The sequence below is a fragment of the Chinchilla lanigera genome, unplaced genomic scaffold, assembly GCF_000276665.1.
Source record: "Chinchilla lanigera isolate Chin_1 unplaced genomic scaffold, ChiLan1.0 scaffold00002, whole genome shotgun sequence".
Lineage (NCBI taxonomy): Eukaryota > Metazoa > Chordata > Mammalia > Rodentia > Chinchillidae > Chinchilla > Chinchilla lanigera.
Window position 1 is genome coordinate 22,977,610 of NW_004955403.1, and position 21,948 is coordinate 22,999,557.

General features: G+C 38.1%; 1 protein-coding gene across 5 annotated transcripts in view; it reads right to left on the reverse strand.

The window, feature by feature from the left end:
• Nucleotides 1-272: 272 nt before the first annotated feature.
• Nucleotides 273-21,948, reverse strand: part of Tlr3 (toll-like receptor 3) — a 23,511-nt gene continuing 1,835 nt past the window's right edge. For 2 of the 5 annotated variants that reach the window (XM_005373438.2, XM_005373437.2), the window contains 5 exons: nt 21,221-21,289; nt 17,694-18,146; nt 16,127-16,318; nt 11,157-13,009; nt 9,157-10,944 (listed from right to left, as the gene is read on the reverse strand). In XM_005373438.2, the coding sequence (XP_005373495.1) occupies nt 10,716-10,944; nt 11,157-13,009; nt 16,127-16,318; nt 17,694-18,137 (2,718 nt within the window). In that variant the 5' untranslated portion in view covers nt 18,138-18,146; nt 21,221-21,289 and the 3' untranslated portion in view covers nt 9,157-10,715. Of the gene's footprint in view, nt 4,766-9,156; nt 10,945-11,156; nt 13,010-16,126; nt 16,319-17,693; nt 18,147-21,220; nt 21,290-21,948 lie in introns of those variants that run through there. The other 3 variants (XM_005373440.2, XM_005373439.2, XM_013512872.1) reach the window with 3 other exon arrangements.

Sequence of the window (21,948 nt, forward strand, 5' to 3'; positions counted from 1 at the left end):
AGAAGGTATTATAGTATTGGAGATTTTGAACCTCGACCCTGTGTCTGCCGCTTACCAACACTCAGGTTTCTGCTTGTTTCTGGTTCCTTCAGTTATAACTCATGGGCAATAATAATAGTTCCTTGTGAGAGCTGCATTACCTAATTCATGAGAGGTCACTGTAAGGAGCCTAGCAATGGTATGCTCTCAGGATAAGTTAGCTTTTATCACATATGACACAGGGTTACAATTAGTAACTAGAGAAGGAGATCTTAAAGGAAATTACAGCCATATTTTATTTCTAAATTTATTCATTTTTGTACCATCTGAGTGTTTCAAAAGTGTGTCTGAGGATTTGTTTTGCATAATAAGCACAATAAATGAAATCACAACAAATGCAAACCTCCATACAGCCTTAGGCACATTTTCTTGATATCTGTTTAAGGGTTCTGGAGCTTACTGAGTGACAAATACTAAAATAATAATAGGAAGAACAATTTAAAATATATCAAAAAGCAGCATTAGATAATGACAATAGACCATGACTGTATCCACTGAGTGTTGTAGCAGATGGAAGGTAGTGAAGAATGCAGAGGGCAAGAGCAATGGTCAGGGAAGGTACATTCAGCTGTATAAAACCTAAGCTTGAATAGTCAAGGTGCTTAAGTGGCTCACAGAGCCAGAAGCTTGGAATTGGTTGGTTCTGGGATCGGTGAAGGGAATTATCAAGATCTTTCTTTGTTTTTACGCATTGTCATGGTGTTATGACACCTACCATGTTCTCCTAAATAACTGTCTAAGGCAAGATGGCTCTATCTTCTTGTCATAAGATACTTTCTAAAAGCTTCTCAAGCTAACTTACAGTTGAGCCTCATTGGCCAGAGCTGGATCAAAAGTCCATTCCTAAGCTAATCATGAGTGATGAGAAAGAGCACTATCATGCTTCATAATCATTGTACATCACCTGGTGTTGGAGAGGGGCTCCTTCACTCTTGATCTTGTGCCACCTGCACAAAAATGGTTGGTCACAAACCAAGAAACAGTATGAGAGGGAATGTTTGCTGGGTAAGTAATTAGGACTGTCTGCTAGAGTAGAGAGCTAAAATGAATAGTTTGACCATCCATTGTTGTCAAATTAAAAGGGTGACTACCAATTTACAATTGCCATTAAGCTTTATCAGCAGAACTCAGGCACAGAGCATTCCTTCACCACTTCAAATGCTATCATTAAAGAGAGAGTGATAGACCTTCTGAAACTCAACCATCACATTTCTGAATGATACTTTCCACATTGTATCATATAGAATTTTGGTAAGAGACTCATACAGCAAAAGCATAACAGCTGTATACATGCACACACTGTTAGGATTCCCTCCAGTGTTTGTGTTTTTTGGCCACAACATGTATATTAGTCAACATTTCATTACCTAGTAAAATATGTGAGATGACTACTTTTATAAGAAACAGATTTATTTAAGTCACATTTTTGGAGGTTGAAAGTCCAACAAATCGCTTGACGCAGGTCTTAGATCTATGGTAGACGGTAGGTGGTGGACACGTGTAGAATAAGGATCACATCGTAAGTCTGGAAGTAGAGACAATAAGGAGCCAGGCTTGTTTCTTGTATACCTACTCTCTGTAGGGAGTAACAAGCGGTCATATGAGGACTACCTTATTTGGTCTTTAGGACCTGCTCCCAGTGACCCAAAGAACTTCTACCAGGGTCTACCTCTCAGCAGTTCCACAACACCTCCTAATACTGTCATCCTCCAGTCCACAGACCTCTGGGGATTCCCACATTCTATGGAAGCCATGACAGTATGGCTCCAGAAGGGAGCATAATTTAGGGAGAAGAGAAGATGAAAGAGAGAAGATTGAAGATACAGAAATAACACAGATAGAAGATAGACAGAGGATATATTATGGTGGTTCTGCTGTTTAGGTTTGGAGTGTGATCTATGGCAACTCCTAGAATTTGCCCAAAGGTACAATACTCAAAACCCACTATTCCAAGATTATCAGAAAGTTCGATTTCTTAGTCACAGACCATCCTGTATATAACTTCTCTTCCTTCATACACTCCACTATTATGTTCAGAAGTTGCCAAGTGCCCCCGAGGAGTGAGACTCTGCAAGGGGGATGTCCTGCTGGCTCCACTGTCTTTCAGGCTGGGACGCAGCATTGGTAGAACACACTTTCAGCCCAGGCAATGCCGCAGAGGCCACCAGAGATGGATGATGTCAAAAGAACTGCAGTCATTAAACTCCCGGGAAGGAGGCTGAACTGTTATCAGAGAAGTCTAGAGGGACCTCTGTTTCCTATCACTGCTTAGGTAACAGTGCTTCTCCAAGGAAGATGATCTCATCTGACCCGTATTTATCTCAGATGAGACTAGTTTCAAGCAAAACAAAGTGTGCATAAGAGCAACTCTTTAAATTCCCTTGAACCAAAGAGGGTAGTAGAGTGGAGGAACTCTGACCTGAGAGCTTCCTCCAAAGTCACGCAGCCAAGGTAAAGTCCCTTCTCCTCCCTAGGGTTTGTGCAGATTCTGGCACCCACAATACTAGATCTCAAGGTCTAAGAGTTCAAGGCCTTTCCATCCAAGTAACAAGGTTAAGGTCTAACTAACCCATCATTTTAAAGAATAAGTGTGCTTCTAACCCCAGTACCTGATCTAATCATTGTGACTGAAAAATTAAGCTAAGAAAAGCTGGAGGTGGGACAGCAGAGAGCACAGCACCACACTGGGCAGACACTCGAATGGAACTTGGAAAGGGCAAGGCCGTTTGGTGGAGCTGCAAGTAGCTCTGGATGCCAGTATTCATTCACTCACCATTTAGCCGCTCAGGCAGCACATATTTTTTGCATGCTTACTGTGTGTCAGGCACTACATAAGTATGAAGGAATGAGTGGACATGAAGCAAGAGGAAAGAAAATCAAGATCATGAAAAAAAAATTCAAATTTTTAAGTAGTGTTCTAGAAATCTTTGTATTATTGCTATAGGCTAAATTAGCAGGTTTCTGGAATAGGGATGACAAGGTTGATAAAGCATGAGGGAACTCTAGAGCACTTTTATTTTCTTTGATTGATTTCCCAGAAATAGAACTACTGGATAAAAAATTTCCTGACAGTAAGAATATGCTCATTGCCACAACTTCCACTTACTGGTTTCTTTTCCAACAACTTCTTTTTTGAAAACTTACTATATTCCATCCTTCTGGACATTAAGATTACCAAGACGGTGTGATGTGTTTTGGTTGCTCAGATTCCAAGGATTTGGGACAGAATCAGAAATAAACAGTGCCCCAAACACATTGTCTTAGACTAAGGGGATGAGTAAAGTCATAGGGGTACATAAGCAATGAAGTAATGATTCGTTCTGCAAAGAGGAGAGGATTTCCACAAGAGTTGACTCTCCACTGGAGAGGAGAGAAAGGCACACCGTGACAGTGCTGGGGCATAGAGTGACTTTGCGGAACCAGTATGAAGAACAGGAAAGGTGATTAAAAGAAAATCAAGCCAGAAAAAAAAACTTGCTGTAGTTGTAAAGGGTACTGAATGTTAGACTAGGTAATTTGAACTTTGTTCTCTATCAGTAATGGCATCTCTAGAACCTCAAACTTTTGCTAACTAGTTGTATCCTCTCTAAAACTTAGATCTGATCATATACCCTCTACCATTAAAAAAATGCTTTGCAGTTCTTTATTTTCCACTAATTCATGTCCTTAGTTGGTATTTAGGCTTTCAACCTCATGCTTTGGTCCATCCTAAAGCCAAAGCCATTTTCATCTAGAGACTGAAGTGAGAGGCAGGAAATGCTACTGAAATGTAGGTGAGAACAATTTACTAGCACGAATGATATTCATTTGGCAGCTTAAGAAATAGATGCAGAGGTGGAGAAGAAGGCAGTGAAGTCTGGGACAGAGTTTAAGACAATAAATTGTATAAGGGGATCTATGATAGACTGCAAGGAGATCTAGAATAATTAAGTCTATCTAATATATTTCCAAAAAAATGTGTTACAGAGAACATGTATTTAGTAGAATGTTAATAAGAGTTGCAGAATAAGAAGAATTCTGTGACCAAATTAGTTCAGGAAATGCCTCAATAACAAAAAGCCAAACAGCTTTCTTTATAGCTACACATACTAACTTTTTAATATCCTGATATACATTAGTTATTTCTGAGAGGCAGAGAGAGTGTATAGTATTTGCCATTTTTGTTTGGCAGGGGGCCCCTTTAAGGGACATTATCTAATAAGAACAGTGAAACCTTGCAAGATTGTTGAGAAGCACGAATCAACCTCTTACATGCATGGAGTAAGAGTGGGGGTTACTGTTCCACAGAGTAACAGTCTGGAAAGTTGGGTTGATTTAGAGTAAGGAGAAGCTTTGAATTTCTTTTATTACATTCTAGGCTAGAAGAACCTGGGCTTGGAGTGGCTGACTAGAGGAATGCCTAGGTGAGCGAGACTGCAAGAGCAGGTGCTGGATTTCTGAAGCAATGATATAAGCCTGTGTGAAAGAGTCAGCAGTTCATCACTGTGCAGCAAAAGTTCTCAAGGCCAGATCATCCCAAGGCCAGCCAAGGAGAGCAAACCGTCTCTTTATCATCTTCCATCCGCTTCTGAGCTCTTGAGGTCCCAAGGTGGTGCTCAGGTCATCAGGTAGTGAGTAGGAAAGCAGGTGGAATGAGGACAGAGGAAAGAAGACAGCACCCCACTTTCATCAGCACAGGTTTTCAGCAGGCTGACAGAGGGCCAGCTGGGGACAAGGACAACTCCACCTGTGCAAGAGTTTGGGCTCTTGTTATTATTATTATCAACTGGGGTTTTCTGATCATGAAGTTGGACCACACTTTGTACTACCTAAGAGTGTCTACAAGGCTCTACAGTAACCCTGAAGTTTCACCCAAAAGTAGAATTTTTTTTAAAGAGAGAGCATTGAGAGAGAAAGAAAATACAACACAACTTTCTTTTTGCACAGCAAGCTTACCTTGTTGAACCACTAGTTACATATGTCTAGTGTGTGGACAGAAACTACTTTTCTTTCCTGGTTTCTGTCTGTGGGAAATGGCACTAGCCCTGTGCGGGGTGGATTGCTTCTCATGATGTTCTATTCACATGGTTCCAGAGGGTGCTGCCAGCCACAGGAATCAAGTCCCATAGTCACAAACATGGACATATATCCCAAGCTCAGATAGTCAGAGGCCCAAAAGATTAGGAGCAGGAAAGAGAAATCATTTGTTGTTGATGTGAGACGGTAGCCTCAAAGATCTTGGGCACTGTGATTTGGTTGTGCTTTGTCTCCTTAAGATTCATGTGCTAAAGGTTGGTCTTAAATGTAATGGTACTGAGGTGATAGAACTTTCAAGAGTTGAAGGCTAGAGGAAGGTCCTTGCTAACCTTCACGAATGGGTTAATGCCACAGCAGGGGAGTGGGTCAGGTCTCCTGGGACTGGATTAGTTCTCCTGAGAGGGGGCTGAGGTATAGCAAAGCCACTCACATTCTTGGCCCCAGGGCACATTGTTAGTTCCCTTTCTGCTTCTTCCCATGTTGTGACACATCCAGGGTTTCCCTAGCCAGACACCATATTATCTAGCCACAATAACAGTAAGCCAAATAAACATTCCTTTATATTCCTTCATGGAGTTACAACTCCATGAAATTGTCTAAGACACTGGGCAAATATGTTTCCAGAAGTACAACCCAATTTCACCAAAAGTAAGGGAAGAGTAGATGCCAGATCTGGTAGTGCTTCAGCCCCAGGTTCTAGCTCCCTTGAGGGGCAGTTAAACCCCTACTCTTTCCCCAGTTCAGCTATGTCATACCACAAATGTTCTCCTGTTTTGCCCAAAAGACTTTGTGTTTTGTCACTTAAAATTAGGTATCACTGATAGAAAAAAGATATCTCTGCAAGAAGTGTCTTGGCAGCCTGACACTTAGAGGTTGGTCGAATTCTTTTCCTATTGGACATAAACAGCTTCACAGACTAGCACCCTCAGACAAGATTATGTTACTTTATATTGTAAAATTCAACAAAGCGTGATCACATCATCATTTTCACTGAATACAGACCAAAATAATAAATAAATGAAAGATCACTGTGCCATTCCTCCTTTGGAAACATGACTGTAGTTCCTTTAGAAATTACAATTTTATGATTTTTTTTTAGCCTCCTTGCTCTTAAATTCCCCATCCTAAACCCAAATCATATCCAATAGATTCTTTAAGCATCTTCTTACTGATTTACAGCTTGTTCAACTGTAGGTATGTTTCCAGCTGTCTTTGATGACAAGAAATTAATACATTAAAACATTTCTTGTTTTTTTAAAATATTGATTTTTTTCCGTTTTTTGAAAAGCCATATGTTTTCAAGAATTTTTGAAAGAGATTTTACTTAATAATTTTTTAGAAGGCTGGAAACTTGCACAAGTGCCAAAAGAAACCAATTGAGCCATGTATCTTTTACTTCCTAAATATCTCAGAAGGTGAGGCTAGTGGGGAGAGGTAAAGAGATTTTCCCCTTGTGATCCTGTTCTTATTCCTCCGACTGCACTTGTGTTAGCCTCTGAGGGGTCGGCACTCAGCTCTCCCCTAGCATTCCTTCTGGGCAGAGATTTTTGCTCAGGGTCGTACTTCTTCCTGTGGCTGCCCGCATTACTGTGACTGGCTTGTATGAGAGTAAGGAGAGGCCCTGCCTTTTTGCCCAGATTTACAGTTCCAAGCCATTCCAGCTCCAGCACCAGCTGCAGGATGGGCTAAGTAAAGCCTCTGCTGCAATTGCAGCTCCATCACAGTTCACCATTTTTTTTTTCTTCCTGGTGCAACTTATTTCACTCCCAATAAATCAGAGTTCTCCCCTCAAGCTTGCTGTACACAAATTTCCATGCCTGAGTCTATTTCCTGTGGACGTGACCTAGGACAAAAAAAGATAAAAAATTCCACTCTGCCCCAAAATTCTAATATGAAACCAGGAAAGTTTCATCATTAAAAGTCTGATAATTCCTGCCCAGGGGACCCGATGCATGGCTTGTTAAATGGTAGTGGTAGGGGCTTCAGAGTATCACACGACAGATACAGTATCTTCCTTAATCAGGAGGAGGAAACAAGGCTGGAGGGCTGCAAGAGCTAAGAGTGGCTTTTCTACCACATCTAGTGTCATTAGTAACTCATGATCAGCTGATTGTCCTGTTTTGCTATTTTAATACAGATGTACAGATGTGTGATACAGATGCAGATATGCTTTGAGAAAATGTCTCATTAGGCACTTTTGTTATTGTGGACGCAGCATAGACTACACTTGCATCGACTAAGACAGCTATGACCCCACTCAGTGGTATATGGAGCACTGTTCCTCACACTCCACCACTGACTCGAATGTCATTATGTGGTGCATGGAAAAAAGAAGTGCTTCAAAGCTCCTGCTGTTATGTGAGAGTAAGCCTGGCTTTTTGAACTGTAAAATTATAAACTATATTTCTCTATACAACTACTTATCATTTACCTAAATCACCATCACAGGCTGTAGGAGGAAATTTGTTATAATATCTAGTTTCAATGAGTGAAACGCATAAAATCACAACTCCAGAATGCCCGATTCCTCACATCTGGAGTCTCTTGCCATGCTCTCTGCAACCAGGTTCCATCCTTACCAGCATCCCTGTTGTCACCAACACAAAGTTTATGTCTCCCTCCCTGCACTGCATCTCCTTACTCTTTCTACCATCTTCTTCTCCTCCTACTGGAACTCAGCCCCCTTTGAAGGATCTGACCTCTGTTTCATGAGCCTTCCCTATCCAGGTCTGCTTTGGACAATCCCTTCTACTCTCTCACCTACTGCTCCTTTCCTATAACTATATCTCACATTTTTCATGTATGCACCAGGCACATGTAACTGCTCAATAAATATCATTCCTAAGAGCTTTCTGAATATATAGTTTGCATACCATAAACTCACCTGTTTTAAGTATACAATTCAAGATTTTTCAGTAAACTCACATAGTTGTACAATCATAATCACAATCTAATTATAAATTAGTTTCATCACCCTCAAAAGATCTCTAGTGCCTATTGAAATCATTCCCCATTCCTGTCCTTCAGCCCAGACAGCCAACTCATTTACTTACTGTTTCTATAGATTGCAAGAAAACTTCTTGGGTTTGAAGCATCTACATTTACTAATTACTTATTATTGAGCCGTTTTTACAAATACTGTGAAGTACATATACTTGAATAAATACTGTGTTATGGTTTGTGTCTGGGTGTCCCCCCAAAGCCTCATGCAGTCATGGGTGTGAGCATCTAGAGTGTATGATTGGTTTGTGGCCCAATGCTAGGATTATGGGTTTGAGTGCTACACCCGCCCTGAGGCGGGTAACCTGCATATAATATAAGGGAGGGAAAGAGGCTTGTTCTCGTGCTCCTTTCTTTTTGCTCTTGTTGCTTTTGCTGCCTTTGGCCACCATGAACTCTTGCTCCTCTGCCATGTGCCACCCTGCCTTGAAGCCAGCTAATTATGGACTGAAACCCCCACAAACTGTGAGCTAAATAAATCTTTCCCTCTTTAACTCTGGATTGAAAGAAAAGTAACCAAGACACACTGTCAAATAAGTGGCATTGAAAAACACCCTTCTCACTAGTAAGTTTATCCCATGTACTTCTTATTCAATCTAAAAGCTCTCTTTTTAAGGCAGAACTTAAATAGTAAGATTTGTTTTAAGTTGGGTTTGGTTTTGCAAAGTGAAAAACAGGAAGGCATCGGAGTGAACAGATTACATAGTGGCACCTTGTGACTATTCCAACACGTCAACTCAAGTGGAAATTAAATAGGCCATCAGACAAACATCCTTTTCTGTAATCCCCTTGTCTTTAACCCCAGGGACATGAACTCCTTCTGAGAACAATTAAAATGGACAGCACACAGATGTTCAAGATATTGCTTCCTGTGAGACCAAATACAAGCCAGAGCACATGCTCTTATCAGTTTTACTTACATTTATTCAGCCAAGGCATGTTTTCTATCTTAACCTTGTAAATGCTGAGTTTTACCATGTGGTGTTTTTTAAAAATTACATTTGGACTCAATTTAAATTTTGGTCATTGATCAACTATCTTAGAGTTACACAAAAAAGAAACTAAAAATGAAATTGTTTCTTGCTTTGTTTTTTTCAATGATTAATTTATAAAAATATTTATTTAAAAGTATTTTGGTGAAGAGTTAAAAATATTGATAGATAACATACAAGTATGTCAAGAAAAGTAGTAGTCATGGTTTTCATTTTATGATGCCAAAATGAAATAGGATTATATCACATTTTAAAATAAATTTTATCTAAAATTCTATAAAACAAGTCTAAGTGTAAGGGTAGAGAAGAGCAAAAATTATTCCTCCATGCATGCACAATGTTAGTAGGCTGTAGACTCTTTCAGAACCAACAGCACTTTGGATATTATTTATTCCATCCAGGGTTACGTGAACTTAGCCCTAAGAATCTGAAGTATTTAAATCAAAATTTCAAAATGTGACATCTCATGCTTCTTAAATCTAGCAGACAACGAGCACTTCAAGAACAGAAATTATCTCAGAATTATAATTTCAGTCTTTCTTATACTTGAACACAAAACTATATACATAAATATTTCAAAAAGCTATGTATGTCTATTTCTAATACTTAAATTCTGTTTATTGCAAAACAACTGAGCCTTTTGTTTTATTATAAAACAAAAATAAAACTTAACAGTCTCTCTAAGTAAGAACAAACTTAGATGTAGCTTTTTTCTTGGTGCTGATGTGCAAACTCGAGACCTTGTGTTGCCAGGCAGGTGCTGTACCACTGAGCTACAACCCCGGCCCCTACATAGCTTTTAATTCATGTGAATATATTATACCATGTTCACCATCACTAATTATCTAAGATTTTGTTTATCAACATGATTTTCAAACTCAGGAATCAAAGAATGTCAGTAGGACCAAGACTATCTCCTGAGTCTGTGAGCAGGAAAGGGAAATTCTTTATTTCCACAAAGACAATTCATTAACTGAGTAACCTTGAGGAAGCAAGTACTTCTGCAGTTCTGTTAAGTAAGAGAATTGTTTCCATGCTTCTGCTGCAGAAACCCAAATTTTAGGAAAATAAAAATAAGTGTTTGCTATAGTATTTATCTTATGAAGTAATTTAAATAAACTGTGAAAGTTTTCTGCATCTTGATAGCAAATTTAAGAAGTATTTAACATTTAGCAAAATCATATGGGAATACTAAAATGTGAAGCTTTCAAACTGAAAACATCTCTGTTATTAAACTTTTGAAAATATTTTACCCTTTCACAACTGAAAAAGCCTATATTCATTAAAACAATTATCTTTCATTTTAATTACATCTCCAAAGTCCAAAAATGATTATCACAAAAGTCTGACATAACTCTATTTTCTTCAAATGCAAAATCTTTTAAAACTCTTTAAGGTTGTAGTAGGCTCAGTGACCAACTGTGTAATCATTAGTAGAGGAGGATCTTTCTATATGCTTAGATATTTATTGTGATTAGATAAGTCAGTTGTCAATAAAATGCCTGAATCAAGGAGATGAATTTCTATGAAGATAAATAATTATAATATAATGCCATCACCTATACATCTGAATAATCAGATTACAGTACTTTTAGGTAAAACTTAAATTTACCTTGAATTTCTTAAATTGAAAAGCTACTCCTTTGTTCATTTAATCTCTAAATAAATTTAATACACTGAATTTCGAGATCCAAGTGCTACTTGCAATTTATGGTGAAAGGCATTTACCCGTTCCTTCTGAGCTGGCCAGCTCAGGATACAGTGAGACCTAAACATTCCTCTTCGCAAACAGAGTGCGTGGTTAAGTTTATAATCTGGAATGTCCTCCAGAAAAACCAATATGATGGAATCCAAATTTTGTTCAATAGCTTGCTGAACCGCATGGTGCACCTTGAATCTAAGTTTAAAAAGTTTAAAAATGGAATAATTAGTATACATTTTAACAGACCCAAACCCAACAATCTAAAATTCATTTAAGAATTTACATGAATGTGTCACTAATAATCAGGCTTTTCCCCTTAATTTTATTTTTAAAGTTCTTTGAGTTGTGATATTTGAAAGTTCAGTCAAAAACAAGTTTGTATTTAAAATTTCACAATGTTCGCCTACCTTTTGCACAATGGATCTTTTAATAGATGCTGGGTTATAACAAAAATAATTTTTCTGCTTCTTTTGATGCTGTTAACAATTGCTTCAAGTCCAAGGACACCTGCCTCAAAGTCTCTTTCTTCCAGACAAAATTTGAGAGATCGATCTTTTTCTTCCAATGGGGAGAAGTTTTCCCAGACCCAATCTCTATCTTTGTAGGCATGAATTATATATGCTGTGTATTCAAACTGCTCTGGCTGTGCATCTACTTCCTTGAAACCAAGAACTCGATGGACCAAAACATTCCAATAGAAAGAGAACCTCCAGCCCTCAAAATGGATGAACAGTACAATAAAGATAAAAATCAAAAGCACACTGGTATTGATCATGAAAAGAAGTTCAAAGGGGGCGCTGTCTTTGCAGGGTGCTGTATCAAAAAGCGTCACCGGGAGGCCATGAGATTGATGCGGTGTATTGCAGAGGTAATGACTTGACAGCTCAGAGATGTTAGTATGGGTTTGGTTAATCCAATTAACAAACCAAGCAATGCTTTCACATGTACAGTCAAATGGATTAAAGCTCATATCTAAATAAGTCAAGTTCTGGAAAACCGGTTCAAAAACATTCTTCTCAACTGATGTTATGAGATTCTTCTGAAGGTTCAATGACTTCAGAGACTTCTGATGGTCAAAGAGAGATGGTGGAAGAATGTTTAAATTATTCAATCCTAAACTGATGCTCTTTAGTTCAGACAAATCCTTGAATACCTCTACTGGGATTTCATCAAAGCCATTAGACTCTAAGTTAAGGATGTGGAGGTGGGAAAGACCTTTTAGAAAAAGAACAGGGCCACCAGGGTTTGCATGTTTCCAGAGCCGTGCTAAGTTATTATGCTGCAAATCCAGAATTTCTAGCTTCTCAAGACCTTCTAACATTGCATCATTGATGTTGGCTATGTTGTTGTTGCTTAGATCCAGAATGGTCAAGTTATGAAGATTGTGGAAAGGTGAAGGGGAGCCCTCAATACTTTTAAGGCCCACTCTTCGGAGCATCAGTCGTTGAAGTCCCGGGACCGACATGAAGGAGTTGCTGGTCAGTTGTAGGTATTTGTTGTAGGAAAGATAGATTTCAAAAATATTTCCTAGACCTCTCCATTCCTGGCCTGTGAGCTCTTGCTGAATTTCATTAAGGCCAACGTCAAGTACTTCTAGGTAGCCCAAACAAGAAAATGCACCACTCTCTAATTTTGAGATTTTATTTCTGGTTAAGTTGAGCACACGTAAAGGAGAATGAGCAAGTGATAAAAATGTTTCATTTGTTAAAGTTTGCAAACTTGTGAAAGTGTTAGATAGACTTAAGTACTTCAGATTTATCAATCCAGTGAACATGCTGCTTTTTATTCCTGGAATATTGTTATCCTCCATGTTAAGGTACTCCAAACATTTTAGCCACTGAAAAGAAAAATCATCAATCTTGGGAAGTGAAGCAAGGGAAATACTTTGTTTAGTAAAAGATCGTTTCAGATTCAGGTGTCTCACATTGAAAAGTCCATAGAAAGAGCGAGAAGACAAATGTGCTATGTTATTATACTCCAGGGAGAAATACTTCAGATGTGGAAGCCAAGCAAAGGAATCATTACCAATCACATTTAAATTGTTGTGGGAAAGGTCGAGCATGGTGAGGTTGGTCTGCTTTAGTCCAAAGAAAGTTGTGTTGCTGATTCCATATAGCTGGATATTACTCAGAGACAGATTCTGGATGCTTGTATTTGCTAATTCCGAGCAAAGCTTCTCTGTGAGACTAGGGCCCAGTTGAGCATTATTTAAAAAGAGGCCAAATAATTTTCCAATCACATGAAAACACCCTGGAGAAAACTAAAATGGGGGGATAAGATTAATAACTAAAATACAACAAGGTTCCTATGGTCCTTGAAAAACATAAATACAACTTTTTTTTTTTTTTGTGGTACCAGGATCGAACTCATGACCTTGAGCTTGCCAAGCAGGCACTTATGCCACTGAGCTATATCCCCAGCCCATAAATACAACCCTTTATTCAATTTCCCTCCCTCCCCTTACAACATATCTCCCCGACCCGCTAATGCACAGCTCCTTTCTTACTCTGTGCCTGCCACACCCTCCTGAGCGCCCAGCCCTTGGCCTACCTTGGGGACTGGCTAACTTCTACTAAGCCTTCACATTGTATTCAGTTGCCCCTGCTTCAGGAGCTCTCTCCTGACTCGCATGGCTAGGTTAAATCTTCTGGTACTTTACATTATCACACTGAATACAATCGTGGTTAATAAACTACCTGTGAGGTCACCACTGATGCAGATCCTGATTGTGTCTTGGTAGCCATTTATTGTCAGTAACTGTCAGGAAGGAATAACTATGGGTGGCTTTTTATGGGGGGATGGTGCTCAGTGGGTACTGGAGACTGAACTTAGGGCTTTTCCACATCTATATTTATCTATCTATATCCATCTATCTATATCATCTGTATCTATAGCTGTTTATATATCTGTATCTGTATCTATATCTATCTAGATCAAAGTATGTCATACACTATATATTTTTTTGAGGTAGACCCCCAAATTAAGTTGCCCAGCCTGGGCTCAAATTTGTCAGCTTCCTGCCTTGTTAGTGTTGGGATTATAGCCATGTGCCAACATACCCAGCTGGACAGCTTTTATTATGAAGTAGTGACTATTAAAGTTCAGATATAAAATATTCCGTAAAAGTCACCTGTGTTCAGAGTTGGAGCTTCTGAAAGGTGACTGGGCCAGGGGGTGCTCCATTCATTAGGGGATTAACCGATTCCATGAGTTCTTAACTGAATGTGCTATCAGGAGGCAAGGCCCAGTGGAAGGAGGTGGGTTGCTGGGAGGATGACCTGCAAGGGTGCATCCTTGTCCCTGTCTCTTTCTCACTCTCTCCCACTCTCGCTCTCTCTCTCTCCTTCCTGGCTGCCATGGGTCAAGCAGCTTTCCTTTGTTATCTCCTCTCCCACTGTTTCTGAACCCATAGAAACTGAGCAAAGGTAACCCTCTCCTCATTTAAGCTGCAGGTATCAGCTATTTTGTGCTAGTGATGGGAGGGTGACTGACAAAGGGACACACACTTCTGCATCAGGAACTCTGAGTTCCACCTAACTCTTCTGTCTTTCCACTCAGATTTCCTCTCAATTCTACTATCCTGTTTCCAAAATCCTTCCACTTCTTCCTATTCCCTCATCATAAGCTGTGTCTGTTCTGAAACTCAGGGTTGAGCCAGGAAAACAGAAGCTGGAGAGATGGCGTCCACAGGGGACAATAGCCCATTGCTGGTAGTGAACTGCCAGGACAGCAAAGGAGCTCTTATTTCTAGTGTTTCCTTATGTGAGAGGTTTGAGCTAATGGAAAAAACGTGGAAGAAAGTGTGCTCCACTGTAAATAAGAGGGAGTAAGATGCAAAGTGAGGAATTACTTTGGATGCACCTCCATGTTAAAATTATTTTGCAGCCACTAAAATGAAATTTTTGAGCAATTCTTAACTGCATGGGAGATGTTCATGATATGATATTAATTTTAAAAAGCAGGAGACATCACTACCCTCAAGAGGCAATACGGCACAGAAGTTGAGAAAGAGTATAGGCTGTGGTCTCACAGCCATAAACCCAGGTCTATCAGCAGGTGGTCGCTGCCTGTCAGCAGGTAGGAGAACTTAGATATGTCACTCAGCTGTTTACATCACAATTTGCTATTGTACAATATGATAATAAAAATAAGTTAAAAGGACTATATACATTCATATAAAAAATTTTAGCATTTGGTATGATGTTAATATTCTAAATACTCTATGAATTTTACCTGCTTTTATTTTATTTTTTTTCCTTTTTTCCAGCTGCTTTTAAAAAAATAATTGTTTGAAGAAGACCTGAAGATAAATATATCCAAGTATTAACAGTAATTGCTTCTGATTGTGAGCTTATGCTTGACTTTTATTAACTCTCATTTTTATTGCCCCTCACTACTTATGTATTTTATAAGATTATGGAAATAAATTGGGAAGAAAAGCTGTTTAAAAATAAATGAGTAGCTTGAAGAACATATCACTGTTTCAGGATAACTTTGTACATAGTCTATTTTTATATCTGAAAAATAATATAGCTTATAAAAAGCTGTTTTCCTTAAAGACTTCAAATATTCTTACAATCTGTAAAGGTATAAAATGTAGCCTTAAGTGTGTATGAAAATAGTTCAGCGAAAGATTATGGATTCAAGAAGAGGTAGTTAATGAAGTTAATGAAGTAAGTACTGCCTTGCAGGAAGGATTTTATGACATAGTCCTACATGTGACTTCTTAAGCGCTCACTACATGCCAGACACTACTAATTCTTTTCCATACAGTCCTATGCAGTAAGGCTATGGCTGTACTATTTGAAAGGCAGGAGACAGACAGAAAGAATTTGAGTAATTTTACTGATTACACAATTAAAAACGACAGCCTCAGTAGGGGCAGTTAACTCAGCTCTAAAACCTGCACTCTTAGGCCATTATACTATTTTAAATCTTCAGATGTTTTAGCAGATAAAGAGGTTTATTTCCACTTTAAAAGTAAGAATTAAGGGGGGCTGGGGATTTAGCTCAGCGGCAAAGCGCCTGCCTGGCAAGCGCAAGGTCTTGAGTTCGGTTCCCGATACCGGAGAAAAAACCAAAAAAAAAAAGTAAGAATTAAAACCAGTAAGTTTCCCAAGGTCAAAGCATGGCACAGGGATTTTAATCTCCTGTTTTACAGCAGGGCTCTATTTTCTAACCACTTACTAGCAGAGCTCTATCTTGATGATGTCCTAGAGGGACATACGTGGGCAACATATGTGAAGAATTTTGGAAGACTCGACAAAAGGTACACAGTTTCTTCTCAAAGAGTCTGTAGACTCTTATCAGTGTGACACAGTTAAGGATGACACATAGCTAAGAGGAGAATGCAAAATAATTTTACCTTACTTCTTACCTCTTTAATTTGATTTGACGACAACTCTAATTTTTGTAAAGAAGAATTACCAAGGAAATCAAGTTCTTCACTTCTTAGTGCATGAATTTTATTACTTGATAATAGAAGCTCTTGGAGATTTTCCAGTTGGAGCTGAGTTCCCAATTGTGTAGATGATAAACCATTATGAGACAGATCTAGTTTGATTAAATTCTGAGAATAAAAAAAAATACGTTGGAATCTTTCCATCCAAAACAGCTTCTGTAAATGTAAGTGAATCTGAAAAATATCTCAACAGAAAAATATCATCTATTATCCTGTAGAGAACTGAGAGTAAAAGTAATAAATAATCTTTTTGTGATTAAAAATACCACTGTTTCAAGAATTTAGTTTTTACTTCAAGAATAATTTTGTCTTACCAAAGTAAAAGGATTAAAGCCTATTGATTTATGAGATAAGAAAACTCATAATTTACTTACTTGTAATAAGTGTTTATGATACAAAGAATATCCATATGGCTTATTAAACATGTAGTGTCATGCATTTGCCTTGGGTATAATTAACAGAAAAAAAAGGAAAAATGTTTCCTTAAGAAACGTAAGTAGAATTTTGCCACCCAAGAAATCCTAAAAGCAGGTGTGTGCTACCATGCCCAGCTAAGATTTTTACATTGAGAAAGATTAATAGTTTCTTGACACAGAATATCAATACTTCTTTGTCTTATTTTCATTTGTTTGTATTGTGGGATATTTTTATCCAACTTACTTCAAAAGTAAACTCTAACTTACTTTTGAACATGTAAACTTCAAATGCAGGAAAAAGGTATGACAAAGTCTGATACTCGCTAGGGAAAAATTTAATCTGTAGTGAGGAAAAAAATCTTTTATTTATGCTTTTTAAAAAAAGTAACATTTTGCAATAGTTTCTCAAATCAGATATTGAGGTCTTTGTATCCAAAGATATTTCAGAATCTAACAGGAAGCAAGACAGGATTTACAATAGCTAACCAGCAATCTAAAGAAAGTGCTTAGTAACTGCCTGAGACTTACAGATAATGACATGTATTTTTCAGATTTAAAATTCAAAGTCCTGAAACAGGATACTTTGAGGAGATTTCTTACATCAAGAGTAAGAAATTTTTGTTGAACAATTTGTCTTGTCATTGTGTCAATTTGTTAGGTTTATTGAAGTCAGAACTTGTCCTCAACACTTTTCTTCACTGTTTCTATACTAAATCAGCAGCCCTGTGACGTCATTTCCATGTTCCGCAGAGAACAGTCTGATGCTTCTCTGATTTTGACTTTTGCTCCTTGTATCTGGGCCCTATTTCTCATGGAAGAAAGCAAGAGAGGCAGAATTATTTAAATGTAGGAGAGGCAGATTGATTTAAGGTTGTAATTTTGAAAATATTTTGTATCACAATGGCAATATTTGCATGTGGGTCTCTGCAGTCCCTATGGGGTAAATCAGCTTTCTTACTCTTACCTTCATATTTAGACATTCAATTGAAAGATGAGGAAGTAAGTTCAAAACCTAAGATTAAATAAAATTATTTTACATCTCTTAGATGGAAATAAACACACCTTACCTTTTGGTTCCTAAAAGGATTGTTTTGAATTTTCTGGATTGAGTTGGACATTAGATAGAGTTCAGTCAAATTCATGCAAAACATGAAGGTTTTATCAGAGAGATGAGATAGCTCATTGTGTTGGAGGTTCAAAATTTTCAACAAAGGGAGATTTTGGCACAGTCCTGGCTCTAGTTTTGAAATTGTGTTAAATCCTCCATCCAAGACAAGAAGTTTGCTGTATCTTGTAAAATTGGCAGGTGGCAATCTTCTGAGCTGGTTATGGGTCAGATTCAGCACTGTTATGTTTGTGGGAAGGTCGTCGGGAACCTGAGTCAGCTTCAGGTGACTGCAATCAGCCACTTTGTGTGTCACTGTGCATTTGTTGCTGAAGGAGGCACACAAAATACAAAGGGGCAACAGTCCCAACAAGGAGTAGATCTGATAAAGCAAAGCCTGTTTCATGATTCTGCCCTATGAAAGAAACATAAAAAAGTAGTAGATAAATTTTACTAGCATATGTTTTCATAGATATTAGTATATTCCTTATGAAGTAGATAACCAAAATGTGGCCAGGTCTAATATTTGTACTCATAACTGTTGTTCTACAGAAGTGTATAATATACACCGAGTACAAATAATTTGAATGGTACAGAAAGGTAAAAAGTGAAACCTGCAAATTTCTTTTTCATTCTTCACCTCTGCCTCAGTTGCAATGTTCCAAGGTACCCTCTCAGGACAGTTTCTATCTTGAATTCTCATGGCCACGTCCACAGAAAGTGATTTACTAACCCGTCTATTTCTTTCTTTTTTTGATGTTGTTGTTGTTGTTTTTTTCCAGTACCAGGAATCGAACTCAGGACCTCGCGATTGCCAGGCAGGTGCTGTGCCGCTGAGCTAAATCCCCAGCCCCTCGCCTATTTCTTTACAAACTTTCCACTACAAAGATACGGTATTTAGTCATCCTGTTTCTTCCTTCTCTTCACTTTTCTTTAGTTGTTTTTTGTTTTATTGAATCTACTGTTATATTCATAACTTTAAAGACCACCTCCAAAACTCTGTTTAAATCAGCCAAGTTTGGACTACATATTTTAAAAATTATTTTTACTAACACAAAATAATTGTACATATTTATGTAGTACAGTATGACTATGTCAATGCAGTACATAATGTACAATGATCAGATCACAGTAACTGGCATATCCATCACCTCAAACATTTATCATTTATATTGAGAACATTCAAAATCCTTTTAGTAGCTAATTTGAAACATGCAATCAACTATTGTTAGCCATCATTATCTTACTGTGATACAGCACATTTGAAGTTATTCATCGTTTCAACTGCAGTCCAGTGTTTGTTAGACATCCTTTCTCATTTCCTCCTGACACCCTTGCTAACCTCTAGCAACCACTGCTCTACAGTTCTAAGAGAGCAAGTGCTTTAATTTCCACACATGAGAGCGTGGGGGATTTGTCTTTTCTTGTCTGACTTATTTCATTTGGCATAACGTCCTCTGGTCTCATCAATGTTTTTCCTAAATGTTTTCTTCCCACCTGAAGATAAAGAACTTAAATTATACTTGTCCCTCATTCTCTCCATAATTTCTCTTAGATTACCTTTAATTTTATTTAATTTATTACTGGATTTTTTATGAGTACATTTTTGTGGTACCTAATGAACACACTGTCGATGCGTGCACATGCATGTACACATACGTATGCATGATGTCTCTTAGTTCTTTTTATGTTCCCTTTTCTCCCTTCCTCCTCGCAACATCTCTTAGTCATCTCGTGAGTGCTGGGCTTACGATTTTAATGACTTTGCCTAAAATTGCATTTCTTGGTCAATCAACCTTAAACAAAATCTCTTCATGCCTCACTTTGTGATGCAGGAAACGCCAACACTTGTGCTTTCTCTACCCTCCTTCCATCCTTACATTTCCTAAACCTGTCAGCTCTATCCTTGAATGACATTGTAAAGATGTGAAATGCTAGCGTTTTATCCCTAGACTCTGATTAAGCATGAGGTGCTTGGCCTAGATGAAACTATGAAACCTGAAGGCATAAGTATCATCTAGAGCTTCACCTGTACAGCATGAACAGGCAGGGCTGAAGGGTGACTCCTGTGCCTGGTGGGACTGATGGGTGGTGTGTTAAAACTTAGCACTTATTTCTCTAATTTTCTGTCTAACATTGTTTTGGGCCTGCTATCAACGATAAGTAATGAAAATCAAGGAAAACAAAGCCACAGGTAAGGAGAGAGTCTGATTTTTTTCATTTTTTCTTTTCTTTCTGTCTACTCTGTCTCTGTATCTCTGTCTTCCCCCTTTCTCTTCTCTGTCTCTCTCTGTCTGTCTCCAAACTGAAGACCGAACCCACAGTCTTTACATCAAGTTGCTAAGTTGCCTATGCTGAGCTGGAACTTCTGATCCTCCTGCCTCAGCCTCCCAGACTCCTGGGATTATAGGTGTGGATCATCACCATGCCTAGCTCTTTTTTTGTTTTTTAACCAAATGGTACAAATACTTTACCAATACTTAGTGATACTTTATCCATGTTTATATTACTAGACACTTGGATTGATTGAAGTTTTTCACCATTATACATAAAGTTGTTGTGAACATTCCTCTACGTGTGTCCATAGACATACATATTCTGGGATGTGTGCCCTGGGTAGCACTCTCTGGTGTGATCATTACCATAGTTTCACTTTCAGATATTTTATTTATTTTAAAATTTTTATTGTTAGAAGTAGATGTGGGAAGTACTTAATGATCACATTCCTCATGGGGGTTTGGTGCATGGACATAGCACATCTTAGTTCTTTTTACTTCCTCTACCTTTTCTTCCCTCCCCGCCTCCTTCCATCTTTTTTGATCCCCTTCCCATTTACAAACCATCTATCTCCCTGTTTCCCAGTGTCTGTCTTTTACTTTGGATATTTTAAAATATCAAATGCATCCTCAACATGTGATAATAAATCAGTGCTAATGGTACTCAAATTGATTTCCATAAGATCTAAAATTCATGACACAAGAATAATTGCAGATAAATTTTAGAGGACAAAATCATCCTTAATGGTTAAATCCAGGAAAACACACTAATCTGAGTACTTAAAATTGTACTAATATGCTTTTATGAAGGGTGATCTGACTAGTATTCTAATCTGGTTCTCAGAAAAAATTAACAGCTTTCATAAAGTAATACTCTAATTGTATGACCTTTAAAACATTGGACTGATTTTTTTTTTTGTACAGGGAATTGAACTCAGGACCTTGCACTTGCCAGGCAGGTGCTTGTGCCACAGAGCTATATCCCCAGCTCCTGGCCTGAGTATTTTTAAAGCTATACACAATTTTTATGTCCATAAGCTAAGAAGAATATCATAGCCTTGAATAGCAAGGATGTGCATTACCAAATTGTTCAGCTGCACAGGTCTGAAATGATGTACTCTGAAAATCAGGGACCAATGCTCCTACCCCACACTTTTCTGCCTTTCTCTCAAAGCCCTCCCAGTACCAGGGGAGCTCCTACCACTCTACCTACCGACTCACAGGCCTGGTCGCTTCTGTGTTTTCTTCTCCTTGTTTAGAGACTTCTATCACTCTGGAAGAGCTGTAGAGAGAGATCAGAATTTCAGAGAAAGGCTAATCCACTTAGCTAGTATACCTCTGAATGGCTGAAAGGCATCCCTAATTCTGAAGACACAATTCATTGATGGGAAACACTTAGAAAGTAGTAACTAAGCAGGATGTATAAAAAGGGAAAATATATGGAAAAAATCTTATAAGATTTTCAGAATGGTGATCACTGTCCAGAAGCAAACAAAAATCCTAAACTTTTAAAGGAAAGCATACAATTAATTACTTTCAAAGGAAAGAGATATTGATTGATATAAACCTTTCTATCAGATAAGTTTCCAAAATGCTTAGGTAGGATTATTTTGAACCTAAAATTTCATACTCAGCAGAACAATTAAAGAAATGGAAAAAGTTTTGAGATATGCAAACATTCAGTAAGTTCATCACCATATAACATGTATGAAAAAGTTCTTCTAGGACATACATCAATAAAAATACAATTAAAATGAAATGAGAGTGAAGAATAAGTTGCTATTGTTCTTCAGATCTAACTGAAACAAAGAAAGCAGGGGCTGGGGATTTAGCTCAGCGGCAAAAGCGCCTGCCTGGCAAGCGCAAGGTCGTGAGTTCGGTTCCCGGTACCGGAAAAAAAAAAACCAAAAAAAAAAAAAAAGAACTACACAGCCCTATGGC